Source organism: Pan paniscus, chromosome 17 (assembly GCF_029289425.2).
Source record: "Pan paniscus chromosome 17, NHGRI_mPanPan1-v2.0_pri, whole genome shotgun sequence".
NCBI lineage: Eukaryota > Metazoa > Chordata > Mammalia > Primates > Hominidae > Pan > Pan paniscus.
The window spans coordinates 64338761-64353223 of NC_073266.2; the positions used below are offsets into that span (position 1 = coordinate 64338761).

The following is a 14463-nucleotide window of genomic DNA, read 5'->3' on the forward strand; positions in this document are numbered from 1 at the left end:
CCTCCCCCGCGGCCTCCGCTCTCCACTCCCGCGCCCCCGCTTACCCTCAACTCTTCGAAATCCGCCATTTTATACCACCCGCGGGCGCCGCCGCCGCTGCCGCCGCACCCACTCCCGCTGCCGCCAACGACGCTGCCGCCACCACGGCCGCCGCCGCCTCCAGCACCATCCTGCACTGGGCGCCGCTTAAGACGCCGCGGCCGCCGCCGCTACAGCCGGGCCCGTCACGTGAACGGCGCGGGAGCTCCGCCTCCGACGCGCCGAAGCCCCGCCCCTAGCGGTGCCCCCTGCCCACCCGCGCGACCGCCTTCCGCCCGCGCCTTCCGTCCGCGCGGCGACAGCGCCCGCCCGCGCCTGCCCCGGCGTGTTGCCCCGCGGCTTGGCCCCGCTCGGCCCCAGGTCGTGCCTTCCCTCCCCGGCGGAGGCCCCTGCGGACTGCCTAGAGCTGGGTCGCAACTGAGGCGTTATCCGCGGGCCTGGCCTGGGGAAGTGGCGGGGAGGAAGAAGAGGCGGCCCGGACGCGTGACAGGAGCATTCGGGAAGATTCTTACGGTGCCCTTCACGCGGTGGCTATGGACGGAGAAAGCCGCCGCAAATAAAACCATCCCCCAGAGTAGTTGTGGCGGAATAATCTAAATATGGGTGTTGGGTAAGCTATTGTTCCCATCTAATGGTGAGGTTGTGTGACACCTCTTTGAATTGCTAATGTCCTGCAAGTACCAACCTTGCCGAGTTTTTCTGACTTTGAAGGGCACCTGAAGGTCACGGACTGCAGAGTTGGGAGAGTTAGGCGGTGGGGTTGGGGCGGGGGAGAAGTGAAATAAGAGCGCTCAGAAGGGCCATGCTAAAAAGTCAGGGAAATCTGATAGCTAGGAAGGAGTCAAACGCCAAGGCAGAGTAAGTAGATAGAAGGAAGCTTGATGGCCCCCCCGTAATGTGCTGATAGGATGAAGGAAGATGCTGAGTCAAGATGGCCAGAAAAATCGCTGGACGGTGTCCAGGGTTCAATTTCCTTGAAGAATTGGGTGGAACCCACATACGAAAGGTCTTTAAAACAATGTAACTTTTAAGGCCCTGTTTAATCAGCCTCCTACCTACCGCCTCTTCCCACTACCCCACGTTTCATCCGCACTGCACTTCCAGGTCTTCCTTCCTCTCCCCTGCCCCCGCACCCCGCAAGTTTTGTTTTTTTGAGACGGAGTTTTGCTCTTGTTGCCCAGGCTGGAGTGCAATGGCACGATCTCGGCTCACCGCAATGTCTGCCTTCTGGGTTCAAGCGATTCTCCTACCTCCGCCTCCCGAGTAGCTGCGATTGTATTTTTGGTAGAAACGAGGTTTCTCCAAGTTGGTCAGGCTGGTCTCCAACTCCGGACCTCAGGTGATCCGCCCGCCTCGGCCTCCCAAAGTACTGAGATTACAGGCGTGAGCCACTGCACCCGGCCTCCCCTCAAGTTTTAAGGCTTCTAAATGTTGATCCTTGAACCAAGAATAATTTCCCACTCTTTTCTTTGTTCCTAACTCCTGTTCATCCTTCAGGTTTCACTTTAAGTGTCACTTCCTCAGGAAGACCATCCCTCACCCACATCCCACATTTTAATTCAAATTCCCGTTATGACCTCTCCTAGGACCCTGAACTTTTTCTTCCTGAGATGTCTCCATGGTAATTATGTAGGTATTTGTGTAATTGTTTATTTGATATATATGTGTGTGCGTGTGTATATATATGTGTGTGTGTGTGTTGTGTATATATACACAACACACACACATATTGTTTTGGCCAGGTGCAGTGGCTCATGCCTGTAGTCCCAGCACTTTAGGAAGCCGAGGCAGGTGGATCACTTGAGGTCGGGAGTTCCAGACCAGCCAGGCCAACATGGTGAAACCCTGTCTCTACTAAAAATACAAAAATTAGGCCAGGAGCTGTGGCCCACGCTCTAAATTCCAGCACTTTGGGAGGCAGAGGCGGGCGGATCACCTGAGGTTGGGAGTTGGAGGCCAGCCTGACCAACATGGAGAAACCCCGTCTCCACCAAAAATGCAAAATTAGCCAGGCGTGGTGGCGCATTCCTGTAATCCCAGCTACTCCGGAGGCTAAGGCAGGAGAATCGCTTGAACCCTGGAGGCGGAGGTTCCAGGGAGCGGAGATAGCGCCATTGCACTCCAGCCTGGGTAACAAAAGCGAAACTCCATCTCAAAAAAAAAAAAAAAATTAGCCGGGTGTGGTGGCACATGCCTGTAATCCCAGCTACTCGTGAGGCTGAGACAGGAAAATTGCTTGAACCCAGGAGGTGGAGGTTGCATTGAGCTGCGATCGCACCATTGCACTCCAGCCTGGGCAACAGAGTGAGACTTTGTCTCAAAAAATAAAAATTATTATTTTAAAATTTTATGTTAAAAAATTGTAAACCCACTAGACTATAATGGCTGATAAATGCCTAACAAATAGTTGGCCTTGTATTTGTTTAATGAATAAAGGAATGAATGAACAATGTCCAGGTTCTAAATCTGTCTCTCCACCATTAACTTTGTGATCTTAGCTTGGCTTATTCTTACTCTTGATTTATTCTCCGTAGACCTTGATTTACACCTCAGTAGAATTTAACATTGTTTAGTAGGCGTTAAGTGAATGCCACTGTGGGAGGAGTTTTCGGGGAATAGACGAATAGAGTACAATACAGCCCTGCCACAGAGGAGCTTACACCCATAAAGAGGACCAACATAAACACAAAACAGTAAGAAAAGAAAAGCAAAGCCCCACTGAAACTTATGTGCAGTGTTCTTTGTAGTTGCTTCCCAGCATTCATTCTGCCCCTTCCTCAATGTGTAGCAGCTCCTGGATGGGTTGGGTAGGTTTGACTGCAAAGAGTTCTAGGTGCTGCCCTAGACTGGCCTGAGTCATTAAGGACTGTTATGTCATTCTGGCCACAGTATTAGATCACAACTGGGCATATAAATCTGATTAGTACTGAGCATTTATAGGCTTTGCCAAGTAGATCAAGTGTGGACCCGTGCCCTAAGGTAGGCTAATCACAGGGAAGCCTAGGACATTTATTCAGTGATTAGAGATAAGACTTTCTGGCGTGTGGAACACTCGCCATTTTGCTACAGTGAAGAGCCAACCTGAGAACCAACCCTTCTTGTGAGCAGAAAAATCACACACACACAAAATCTCAGCATTGACTTTGATACTCACTCTGCCTCTGTACTGGCCAGTTTTCTTGAGCCAATGCCTTTCTTGTAAGGTTTTAGATTGTTTGAGTTGAGATTTCTATTAGTTGCAATAGAAAGAATTCTGAAATAGGGTGCTACTTTGTCTCACCAGACCAGATTATTAATTTGGCATTTTTTCTAATCTATACTCCCCAATAATCATTCAATATATGTTCAAAGGAATGGCTGAGTGGTAAAGGGTAGAAAGGGCATGTTTCTCTTCACTGTTGTGATCATTTCTGCTCTGGTCTAGATTTATATATCCTCATTAAAAAGAAATCCCTGCACTTACTTGAATCCAACTTCTTTATAACATAGTAATGTGGTATACCCTTAAAGGGGAGTGGAGAAGGAGGGAGGTGCAGTAATCTTATCACTCACAAAAGGCCACATATCAAAGTACCAGTGCCAGCCACATGCTGAACTCTTCTACCAGAGGAATTCTATTAAATATATCCTTTTTCTTTATTACATTTCCAATGGTAAAATGTTTTAGTGCTCTTTATGGATTGAATCTCCAGGCAATTACCTGGCTAGGCCACCCTCTTAAAATGGCTCCAAATTAGAAGATTCATTATAAGTACTGTGATTAAAGTGTCCTAAGTTTTTTTGTTTGTTTGTTTTTTGTTTCTGTTTTTGCTTTTTGGGACGGAGTCTCGCTCTGTTGCCCAGTCTGGAGTGCAGTGGCACGATCTCGGCTCACTGCAACCTCTGCCCCCCCGAATTTAAGCAATTCTCTGCCTCAGCCTCCCAAGTAGCTGGGATTACAGGCACCCGCCACCATGCCCAGCTAATTTTTGTACTTTTAGTAGAGATGGGGTTTCACCGTCTTGGTCAGGCTAGTCTTGAACTCCTGACCTCGTGATCCACCTGCCTTGGCCTCCCAAAGTGCTGGGATTACAGGCGTGAGCTACTGCGCCTGGCATAAAGTGTCATAAGATTTTAATACACGAAGTCAAAAATCTCAGGAGTAGCTTTTCCATTTACTAGCTGTGTAACTTTAGCAAAGTCTCAACTTAATTTTTCTAATCTGGAAAAGAAAAATGACTACACCTATCTCAGGATGAGATACCTGATCTGATAGATCAGGTATATGAGTGTACTCTGTAAATTTATAAAGTGAAAGATGGTAAATTTTTTGTATCTAAACAGCTAAGCTGATTTTGAATCTAAACAGCTGATAAACACATACCAAAAAAAAAAAAGCACTTCATTAAGAAACATAATTAAGAACCATATGATATATCCTAGTAATTTTAGCAAAGAGCATTCCAACCTGGTTGGACCAACCATGTAACCTTGAGTTTAGTTCCAAGCTCCTGTCTTCTTAATCCTTTCACATCTGTCTCTGAACCCATTAGACTTTACTGATTTTAATATCTCTCTTTTCCTTCCCACTGATTACTTCCTCTCTCCCTGTAACAGTGCTCAGGCCTCCCAGATGTTTTCCAAGCCACTTTTCTTCTTTTGCTAAGCATATATCTATTTATATCACATTTCCTAACTCCTACACACTTTGCCAATACTGTCTTAGTCTTAGACTTTACCAAAACTAGTATCAAGGAAACTGAACAAGGAATTAAAAAAATTTTTTTCCTCACTTTTTTTTTTTTTTTGAGACAGGTTCTCACTCTGTCGCCCAGGCTAGAGTGCAGTGGCATGATCACAGCTCACTGCAACCTTCACCTCCCAGCTCAAGCAATCTTCGTACCTCAGCCTCCCAAGTAGCTGGGACCACGGGCACACCACCACTCTCAGCTAATTTTTGTATCTTTTGTAGAGACAGGGTTTCACCATGTTGCCCAGGCTGTTTCAAACTCCTGGATTTAAATGATCCTCCCACCTCGGCCTCCCAAAGTGCTAGGATTACTGGTGTGAGCCGCTGCTCCCGGCCTCAACTTTTTATTCTGAAAACCTTAATCACAAATTTGTTTCTTCTCCACTTTCACTGCATCACTTGACTAGCCTTTAAAAAAAAAAACAAATAATTAAAAAATAAAAAGTTGAGGCTGGGTGCGGTGGCTCAAGCCTATATTCCCAGCACTTCGGGAGGCTGAGGTGGGTGGATCGCCTGAGGTCGGGAGTTCGAGACCAGCCTGACCAACGTGGTGAAACCCCATGTCTATCCACTAAAGAAATAAAATGAGCCAAGTGTGGTGGTGCATGCCTGTAATCCTAGCAACTTGGGAGGCTGAAGCAGGAGAATCGCTTGAACCCAGGAGGCAGAGGTTGCAATGAGTGGAGATCATGCCATTGCATTCCACCCTGGGCAACAAAAGTGAAACTCCATCTCAAAAATAAATAAATAATAAAAAGTTGAAACATAAACTTCGAAAGCATAGCAGTGTGGTCGTCATCTGTATACGATTTATAATTTAATATATAATATATATGTAATATATGATATATATAATATATATAATGTATATGATATATATATAATATCATATATAATATATTAAATTATAATATATATTTAATATATAATATATTATATATTTAATATATTATATATGATATTATATATTTAATATATAATATTGTATATGATATTACATATATAATATAGTTAAATCCTTAGATCTGAAGTAAACACTTTAATCCATATAGAAAAATTCTTATCAACATACAGAACTTTTTTTTTTTAGACCTTTAGTAAGAGCTCAACTTATTTTTTTTAAAATTTTATTATTATTATACTTTAAGTTTTAGGGTACATGTGCACAATGTGCAGGTTTGTTACATATGTATACATGTGCCATGTTGGTGTGCTGCATCCATTAACTCGTCATTTAGCGTTAGGTATATCTCCTAATGCTATCCCTCCCCCCTCCCCCCACCCCACAACAGTCCCCATCCCCGGTGTGTGATGTTCCCCTTCCTGTGTCCATGTGTTCTCATTGTTCAATTCCCACCTATGAGTGAGAACATGTGGTGTTTGGTTTTTTGTCCTTCTGATAGTTTGCTGAGAATGATGGTTTCCAGTTTCATCCATGTCCCTACAAAGGACATGAACTCATCATTTTTTATGGTTGCATAGTATTCCATGGTGTATATGTGCCACATTTTCTTAATCCAGTCTGTCATTGTTGGACATTTAGGTTGGTTCCAAGTCTTTGCTATTGTGAATAGTGCCTCTATAAACATACGTGTGCATGTGTCTTTATAGCAGCATGATTTATAATCCTTTGGGTATATACCCAGTAATGGGATGGCTGGGTCAAATGGTATATCTAGTTCTAGATCCCTGAGGAATCGCCACACTGACTTCCACAATGGTTGAACTAGTTTACAGTCCCACCAACAGTGTCAAAGTGTTCCAATTGCTCCACATCCTCTCCAGCACCTATTGTCTCCTAACTTTTTAATGATCGCCATTCTAACTGGTGCGAGATGGTATCTCATTGTGGTTTTGATTTGTATTTCTCTGATGGCCAGTGATGATGAGCATTTTTTCACGTGTCTTTTGGCTGCATAAATGTCTTCTTTTGAGACGTGTCTGTTCATATCCTTTGCCCACTTTTTGATAGGGTTGTTTGTTTTTTTCTTGTAAATTTGTTTGAGTTCATTGTAGATTCTGGATATTAGCCCTTTGTCGGATGAGTAGGTTGCAAAAATTTTCTCCCATTCTATAGGTTGCCTGTTCACTCTGATGCTGGTTTCTTTTGCTGTGCAGAAGCTCTTTAGTTTAAGTAGATTCCATTTGTCAATTTTGGCTTTTGTTGCCATTGCTTTTGATGTTTTAGACATGAAGTCCTTGCCCATGCCTATGTCCTGAATGGTATTGCCTAGGTTTTCTTCTAGGGTTTGTATGGTTTTAGGTCTAACATTTAAGTCTTTAATCCATCTTGAATTTATTTTTGTATAAGGTGTAAGGAAGGGATCCAGTTTCAGCTTTCTGCATATGGCTAGCCAGTTTTCCCAGCACCATTTATTAAATAGGGAATCCTTTCCCCATTGCTTGTTTTTCTCAGGTTTGTCAAAGATCAGATAGTTGTAGATATGCGACATTATTTCTGAGGGCTCTGTTCTGTTACATTGGTCTATATCTCTGTTTTGGTACCAGGACCACACTGTTTTAGTTACTGTAGCCTTGTAGTATAGTTTGAAGTCAGGTAGTGTGATGACTCCAGCTTTGTTCTTTTGGCTTAGGATTGATTTGACAATGCAGGCTCTTTTTTGGTTCCGTATGAACTTTAAAGTAGTTTTTTCTAATTCTGTGAAGAAAGTCATTGATAGCTTCATGGGGAAGGCATTGAATGTATAAATTACTTTGGGCAGTATGGCCATTTTCATGATATTGATTCTTCCTACCCATGAGCATGGAATGTTCTTCCATTTGTTTGTATCCTCTTGTATTTCATTGAGCAGTGGTTTGTAGTTCTCCTTGAAGAGGTGCTTCACATCCCTTGTAAGTTGGATTCAATACCTTGTAAGGTATTTTATTCTCTTTGAAGCATTTGTGAATGGGAGTTCACTCACGATTTGGCTGTCTGTTTGTGTGTTATTGGTGTATAAGAATGCTTGCGATTTTTGTACATTGATTTTGTATCCTGAGACTTTGCTGAAGTTGCTTATCAGCTTGAGGAGATTTTGGGCTGAGATGATGGGGTTTTCTAAATATACAATCATGTCATCTGCAAACAGGGACAATTTGACTTCCTCTTTTCCCAATTGAATACCCTTTTTTTCCTTCTCCTGCCTGATTGCCCTGGCCAGAACTTCCAACAGTATATTGAATGGGAGTGGTGAGAGAGGGCATCCCTGTCTTGTGCCAGTTTTCAAAGGGAATGCTCCAGTTTTTGCCCATTCAGTATGATATTGGCTGTGGGTTTGTCATAGATAGCTCTTATTATTTTGAGATATGTCCCATCAGTACCTAATTTATTGAGAGTTTTTAGCATGAAGAGTTGTTGAATTTTGTCAAAGGCCTTTTCTGCATCTATTGAGATAATCATGTGGTTTTTCTCTTTGGTTCTGTTTATATGTTGGATTACATTCATTGATTTGCGTATGTTGAACCAGCCTTGCATCCCAGGGATGAAGCCCACTTGATCATGGTGGATAAGCTTTTTGATATGCTGCTGGATTCGGTTTGCCAGTATTTTATTGAGGATTTTTGCATCAATGTTCATCAAGGATATTGGTCTAAAATTCTCTTTTTTTGGTTGTGTCTCTGCCAGGCTTTGATGTCAGGATGATGCTGGCCTCATAAAATGAGTTATGGAGGATTCCCTCTTTTTCTATTGATTGGAATAGTTTCAGAAGGCACGGTACCAGCTCCTCTTTGTACCTCTGGTAGAATTCGGCTGTGAATCCATGTGGTCCTGGACTTTTTTTTGGTTGGTAAGCTATTGATAATTGCCTCAATTTCAGAGCCTGTTATTGGTCTATTCAGAGATTCAACTTCTTCCTGGTTTAGTCTTGGGAGGATGTATGTGTCGAGGAATTTATCCATTTCTTCTAGATTTTCTAGTTTATTTGCGTAGAGGTGTTTATAGTATTCTCTGATGGTAGTTTGTATTTCTGTGGGATCGGTGGTGATATCCCCTTTATCATTTTTTATTGCATCTATTTGATTCTTCTCTCTTTTCTTCTTTATTAGTCTTCCTAGCGGTCTATCAATTTTGTTGATCTTTTCAAAAAACCAGCTCCTGGATTCATTAATTTTTTGAAGGGTTTTTTGTGTCTCTGTTTCCTACAGTTCTGCTCTGATCTTAGTTATTTCTTGCCTTCTGCTAGCTTTTGAATGTGTTTGCTCTTGCTTTTCTAGTTCTTTGAATTGTGATGTTAGGGTGTCAATTTTAGATCTTTCCTGCTTTCTCTTGTGGGCATTTAGTACTATAAATTTCCCTCTACACACTGCTTTGAATGTGTCCCAGAGATTCTGGTATGTTGTGTGTTTTTTCTCATTGGTTTCAAAGAACATCTTTATTTCTTCCTTCATTTCATTATTTACCCAGTAGTCATTCAGGAGCAGGTTGTTCAGTTTCTTTGTAGTTGAGTGGTTTTGAGTGAGTTTCTTAATCCTGAGTTCTAGTTTGATTGCACTGTGGTCTGAGAGACAGTTTGTTATAATTGCTGTTCTTTTACATTTGCTGAGAAGTGCTTTACTTCCAACTATGTGGTCAATTTTGGAGTAGGTGTGGTGTGGTGCTGAAAAGAATGTATATTCTGTTGATTTGAGGTGGAGAGTTCTGTAGATGTCTATTAGGTCCGCTTGGTGCAGAGCTGAGTTCAATTCCTGGGTATCCTTGCTAACTTTCTGTCTTGTTGATCTGTCTAATGTTGACAGTGGGGTGTGAAAGTCTCCCATTATTATTGTGTGGGAGTCTAAGTCTCTTTGTAGGTCACTAAGGACTTGTTTTATCAATCTGGGTGCTCCTGTATTGGGTGCATATATATTTAGGATAGTTAGCTCTTCTTGTTGAATTGATCCCTTTACCATTATGTAATGGCCTTCTTTGTCTCTTTTGATCTTTGTTGGTTTAAAGTTTGTTTTATCAGAGACTAGGATTGCAACCCCTGTCTTTTTCTGTTTTCCATTTGCTTGGTAGATCTTCCTCCATCCCTTATTTTGAGCCTATGTGTGTCTCTGCACGTGAGATGGGTTTCCTGAATACAGCACACTGATGGGTCTTGACTCTTTATCCAATTTGCCAGTCTGTGTCTTTTAATTGGAGCATTTAGCCCATTTACATTTAAAGTTAATATTGTTATGTGTTAATTTGATCCTGTCATTATGATGTTAGCTGGTTATTTTGCTCGTTAGTTGGTGCAGTTTCTTCTTAGCCTTGATGGTGTTTACAATTTGGCATGTTTTTGCAGTGGCTGGTACCAGTTGTTCCTTTCCATGTTTAGTGCTTCCTTCAGGAGCTCTTTTAGGGCAGGCCTGGTGGTGACAAAATCTCTCAGCATTTGCTTGTCTGTAAAGTATTTTATTTCTCCTTCACTTATGAAGCTTAGTTTGGCTGGATATGAGATTCTGGGTTGAAAATTCTTTTCTTTAAGAATGTTGAATATTGGTCCCCACTCTCTTCTGGCTTGTAGAGTTTCTGCCGAGACATCAGCTGTTAGTCTGATGGGCTTCCCTTTGTGGGTAACCCGACCTTTCTCTCTGGCTGCCCTTAACATTTTTTCCTTCATTTCAACTTTGGTGAATCTGACATTATGTGTCTTGGAATTGCTCTTCTCGAGGAGTATTTTTGTGGCATTCTCTGTATTTCCTGAATCTGAATGTTGGCCTGCCTTGCTAGATTGGGGAAGTTCTCCTGGATAATATCCTGCAGAGCGTTTTCCAACTTGGTTCCATTCTCCCCGTCATTTTCAGGTACACCAATCAGACGTAGATTTGGTCTTTTCACATAGTCCTATATTTCTTGGAGGCTTTGTTCGTTTCTTTTTATTCTTTTTTCTCTACACTTCTCTTCTCGCTTCATTTCATTCATTTCGTCTTCCATCACTGATACCCTTTCTTCCAGTTGATCGCATCGGCTACTGAGCCTTCTGCATTCGTCGCGTAGCTCTTGTGCCTTGGTTTTCAGCTCCATCAGGTCCTTTAAGGACTTCTCTGCATTGGTTATTCTAGTTATCCGTTCGTCAATTTTTTTTCAAAGCTTTTAACTTCTTTGCCATTGGTTCGAATTTCCTCCTGTAGCTCGGAGTAGTTTGATCGTCTGAAGCCTTCTCCTCTCAACTCGTCGAAGTCATTCTCCATCCAGCTTTGTTCCGTTGCTGGTGAGGAGCTGCGTTCCTTTGGAGGAGGAGAGGCACTGTGATTTTTAGAGTTTCCGGTTTTTCTGCTCTGTTTTTTTCCCATCTTTGTGGTTTTATCTACCTTTGGTCTTTGATGATGGTGACGTACAGATGGGTTTTTGGTGTGGATGTCCTTTCTGTTTGTTAGTTTTCCTTCTACCAGACAGGACCCTCAGCTGCAGGTCTGTTGGAGTTTGCTAGAGGTCCACTCCAGACCCTGTTTGCCTGGGTATCAGTAGTGGTGGCTGCAGAACAGCGGATATTGTGAACTGCAGATGCTGCTGCCTGATCGTTCCTCTGGAAGTTTTGTTTCAGAAGAGTACCTGGCCATGTGAGGTGTCAGTCTGCCCCTACTGGGGGGTGCCTCCCAGTTAGGCTACTCAGGGGTCAGGGACCCACTTGAGGAGGCAGTGTGCCTGATGTCAGATCTGAAGCTGCATGCTGGGAGAACCACTACTCTCTTCAAAGCTCAGTTGGAAATGCAGAAATCACCTGTCTTCTGCATCGCTCACGCTGGGAGATGTGGACCAGAGCTGTTCCTATTTGGCCATCTTGGCTCCTCCCCCCTGATACGGAACATTTTCATCAACCCCAGGAAGATTCCTATTCCCCCTTCCCAGTCAAACCTCCCACCAGAAACAACTTTTGATCTGATTTCTTTCTCTTTTTTTTGAGACAGAGTCTCACTCTGTTGCCCAGCCTGGAGTGCAATGGCACGATCTTGGCTCGCTGCAACCTCCACCTCCCGGGTTCAAGCAATTTTCCTGCCTCAGCCTCCCGAGTAGCTGGTATTACAGGCATGTGCCACCACGCCCTGCTAATTTTTTTTGTACTTTTAGTAGAGACAGGTTTTCACCATTTGGCCAGGCTGGTCTCGAACTCCTGACCTTGTGATTCACCCACCTCGGCCTCCCAAAGTGCCGGGATTACAGGTGTGAGCCACTGTGCCCGGCTTTGCTCTGATTTCTAATACTAAAGTTTAGTTTTCTATATTTTAACATTTAATATAAGTGGAATCATACAGCCTATACTCTTCTGCTTGGCTTTTTAAATTCAGCATAAATTATTTGAGGTTGACATGTTGCATATTTCAATTTTTTTTTGTTTTTTTTATTTTTTGAGACAGAGTCTCACTCTGTTGCCCAGGCTGGAGTGCAATGGCATGATCGCAGCTCACTGCAACCTCCACCTTCCGGGTTCAAGCAATTCTCCTGCCTCAGCCTCCCAAGTAGCTGGGCCTACAGGTGTGTGCCACCATGCCCAGCAAATTGTTGTATTTTTAGTAGAGACGGAGTTTCACCATGTTGGCCAGGCTGGTCTCAAACTCCTGGCCTCAGGTGATCCACCTGCCTCAGCCTCCCGAAGTGCTGGGATTGCAGGCATGGGCTATCACGCTTGGCCACAATTCATTTCTTTTTATTGCTGAGTAGTATTCTATTGTATGAATAGACCCCAACTTATCCTTTCTCTTGTTGATGGACATTTAAGTTGTTTCCAGGTTTTGATTATTGTAAATAAATGCTATCAACTTTCTTATACGGGGCATTTTATAGATATCTTATTTTATTTCTCTAAAATAAATATTTAAGAATGGAATTGCTGGAACATAGAGAAGAAGTATGTTTAAATTTTTTATTTATTTATTTTTTTGAGACAGAGTTTCACTCTTGTCACCTGGGCTAGAGTACAGTGATGTGATCTCAGCTTACTGCAACCTCTGCCTCCCAGGTTTGAGTGATTCTCCTGTCTCAGTCTCCCGAGTAGGTGGGATTACAGGCGCATGCCACCACGCCCGGCTAATTTTTGTACTTTTAGTAGAGACAGTGTTTCACCATGTTGGCCAGGCTGGTCTTGAACACTTGACATCAGGTGATCCGCCCTCGTCGACCCCCAAAGTGCTGGGATTACAGGCATGAGTCACTGCACCTGGTCCTTAACTTTTTACTAAACTGTCAAATATTTATACAACTTTTCAGACTCTCACCAGCAATGTATGTGGTTAATAACTTTTCAATGATCAAATATTTTTGCTCAACATTTTCCTTAACCTTGAAATTATTTGATAATATTGAATATCAGCCCTTCTTTGAAATGCTTGTTCTTGACTTCATGATAGAACTCTGTTGTCTTCTTTCTATTTTGCCAAGTTATCTCTATATGCCTCTTTTTACATATCACTAATATATTCAGTTTCAAATATCTTCTATTCTCCTAATTTGTCACTACTATTAAAATTTATAGACTATGAGTTAAATGACCTAGATTCCAGAACAGAACCTTCTTCAAGATATCTTTTTGACATAGATTCATAACATACACTAGTAGGATGAAGATAAATCTGCTTTTAGAGGAAATTTATGTCCAGTGAATGAAGTTAGAAAAAAGAAAAGCAGGCCGGGTGCGACGGCTCACACCTATAATCCCAGCACTATGGGAGGCCGAGGCAGGTGGATCACCTGAGGTCAGGAGTTCGAGACCAGCCTGGCCAACATGGTGAAACCCCGTGTCTACTGAAAATACAAAAATTAGTGGGTGTTGTGGCAGGCACCTGTAATTCCAGCTAGTTGGGAGGCTGAGGCAGGAGGATTACTTGAACCTGGGAGGTGTAGGTTGCAGTGAGCAACCACTGCACCTCAGCTTGGGTGACAGAGTGAGACTCCATCTTAAAAAAAATAAATAGGCCAGGCGCAGTGGTTCACACCTGTAATCCCAGCACTTTGGGAGGCCAAGGCAGGCAGGTCATGAGGTGAGGAGTTTGAGACTAGCCTGGCCAACATGGTGAAACCTGGTCTCTCCTAAAAATACAAACAAATTAGCCAGGCATGGTGGCACACGCCTGTAGTCCTAGCTACTCGGGAGGCTGAGGAAGAATTGCTTGAACCCAGGATGCGGAGGTTTCAGTGAGCTGAGATCATGCCACTGCACTCCAGCCTTGGCAATAGAGTGAGACTCCGTCTCAGGAAATAATAATAATAATAATAAATAAATAAATAAATAAATAAATTAGCCAGGCGTGGTGACATGTGCCTGTAGTACTAGCTACTTGGGAGGCTGAGGCAGAAGAATTGTTTGAACCCAGGAAGCGGAGGTTGCAGTGAGCTGAGATCGCTCCACTGCACTCCAGCCTGGGCAACAGAGTGAGATTCCGTCTCAAAATAAATAAATAAATCAAAATAAAATAAAAAATTTAAAATTAAATAGAATTCAAAATTTAAAAAGGCAGGGTGTGGTGGCTCACACCTGTAATCCTAGCAGTTTGGGAGGCAGAGGTGGGTGGATCACCTGAGGTCAGGAGTTCAAGACCAGCCTGGCCAACATGGTGAAACCCCGTTTCTACTAAAAATACAAAAAATTAGCTGGGCGTGGTCGCACACACCTGTGGTCAAAACTACTCAGGAGGCTGAGGCAGGAGAATCACTTGAATTCAGGAGGCGGAGGTTGCAGTGAGTCAAAATCATACCATTGCACTCCGGCCTGGACAACAGAGCAAGACTGTCA

General features: G+C 43.0%; 2 protein-coding genes across 16 annotated transcripts in view; one reads left to right on the top strand and one right to left on the bottom strand.

The window, feature by feature from the left end:
- Positions 1-297, bottom strand: part of PIAS2 (protein inhibitor of activated STAT 2) — a 130669-nt gene extending 130372 nt beyond the window's left edge. For 5 of the 9 annotated variants that reach the window (XM_034943622.3, XM_034943616.3, XM_034943615.3 and 2 more), the window contains exon 1: positions 45-289. In XM_034943622.3, coding sequence (XP_034799513.1) covers positions 45-68 — 24 coding nt within the window. In that variant the 5' untranslated portion in view covers positions 69-289. Of the gene's footprint in view, positions 1-44 lie in introns of all 9 variants that reach the window. The other 4 variants (XM_063597264.1, XM_034943617.3, XM_063597266.1 and 1 more) reach the window with 2 other exon arrangements.
- A 213-nt stretch (positions 298-510) lies between these two features.
- KATNAL2 (katanin catalytic subunit A1 like 2) overlaps positions 511-14463 on the top strand; it is a 298323-nt gene continuing 284370 nt past the window's right edge. For all 7 annotated transcript variants that reach the window (XM_063597270.1, XM_055102405.2, XM_063597268.1 and 4 more), the window contains exon 1: positions 511-649. The gene's annotated coding sequence lies outside the window, so the exon portion shown is untranslated. The remainder of the gene's footprint in view (positions 650-14463) is intronic.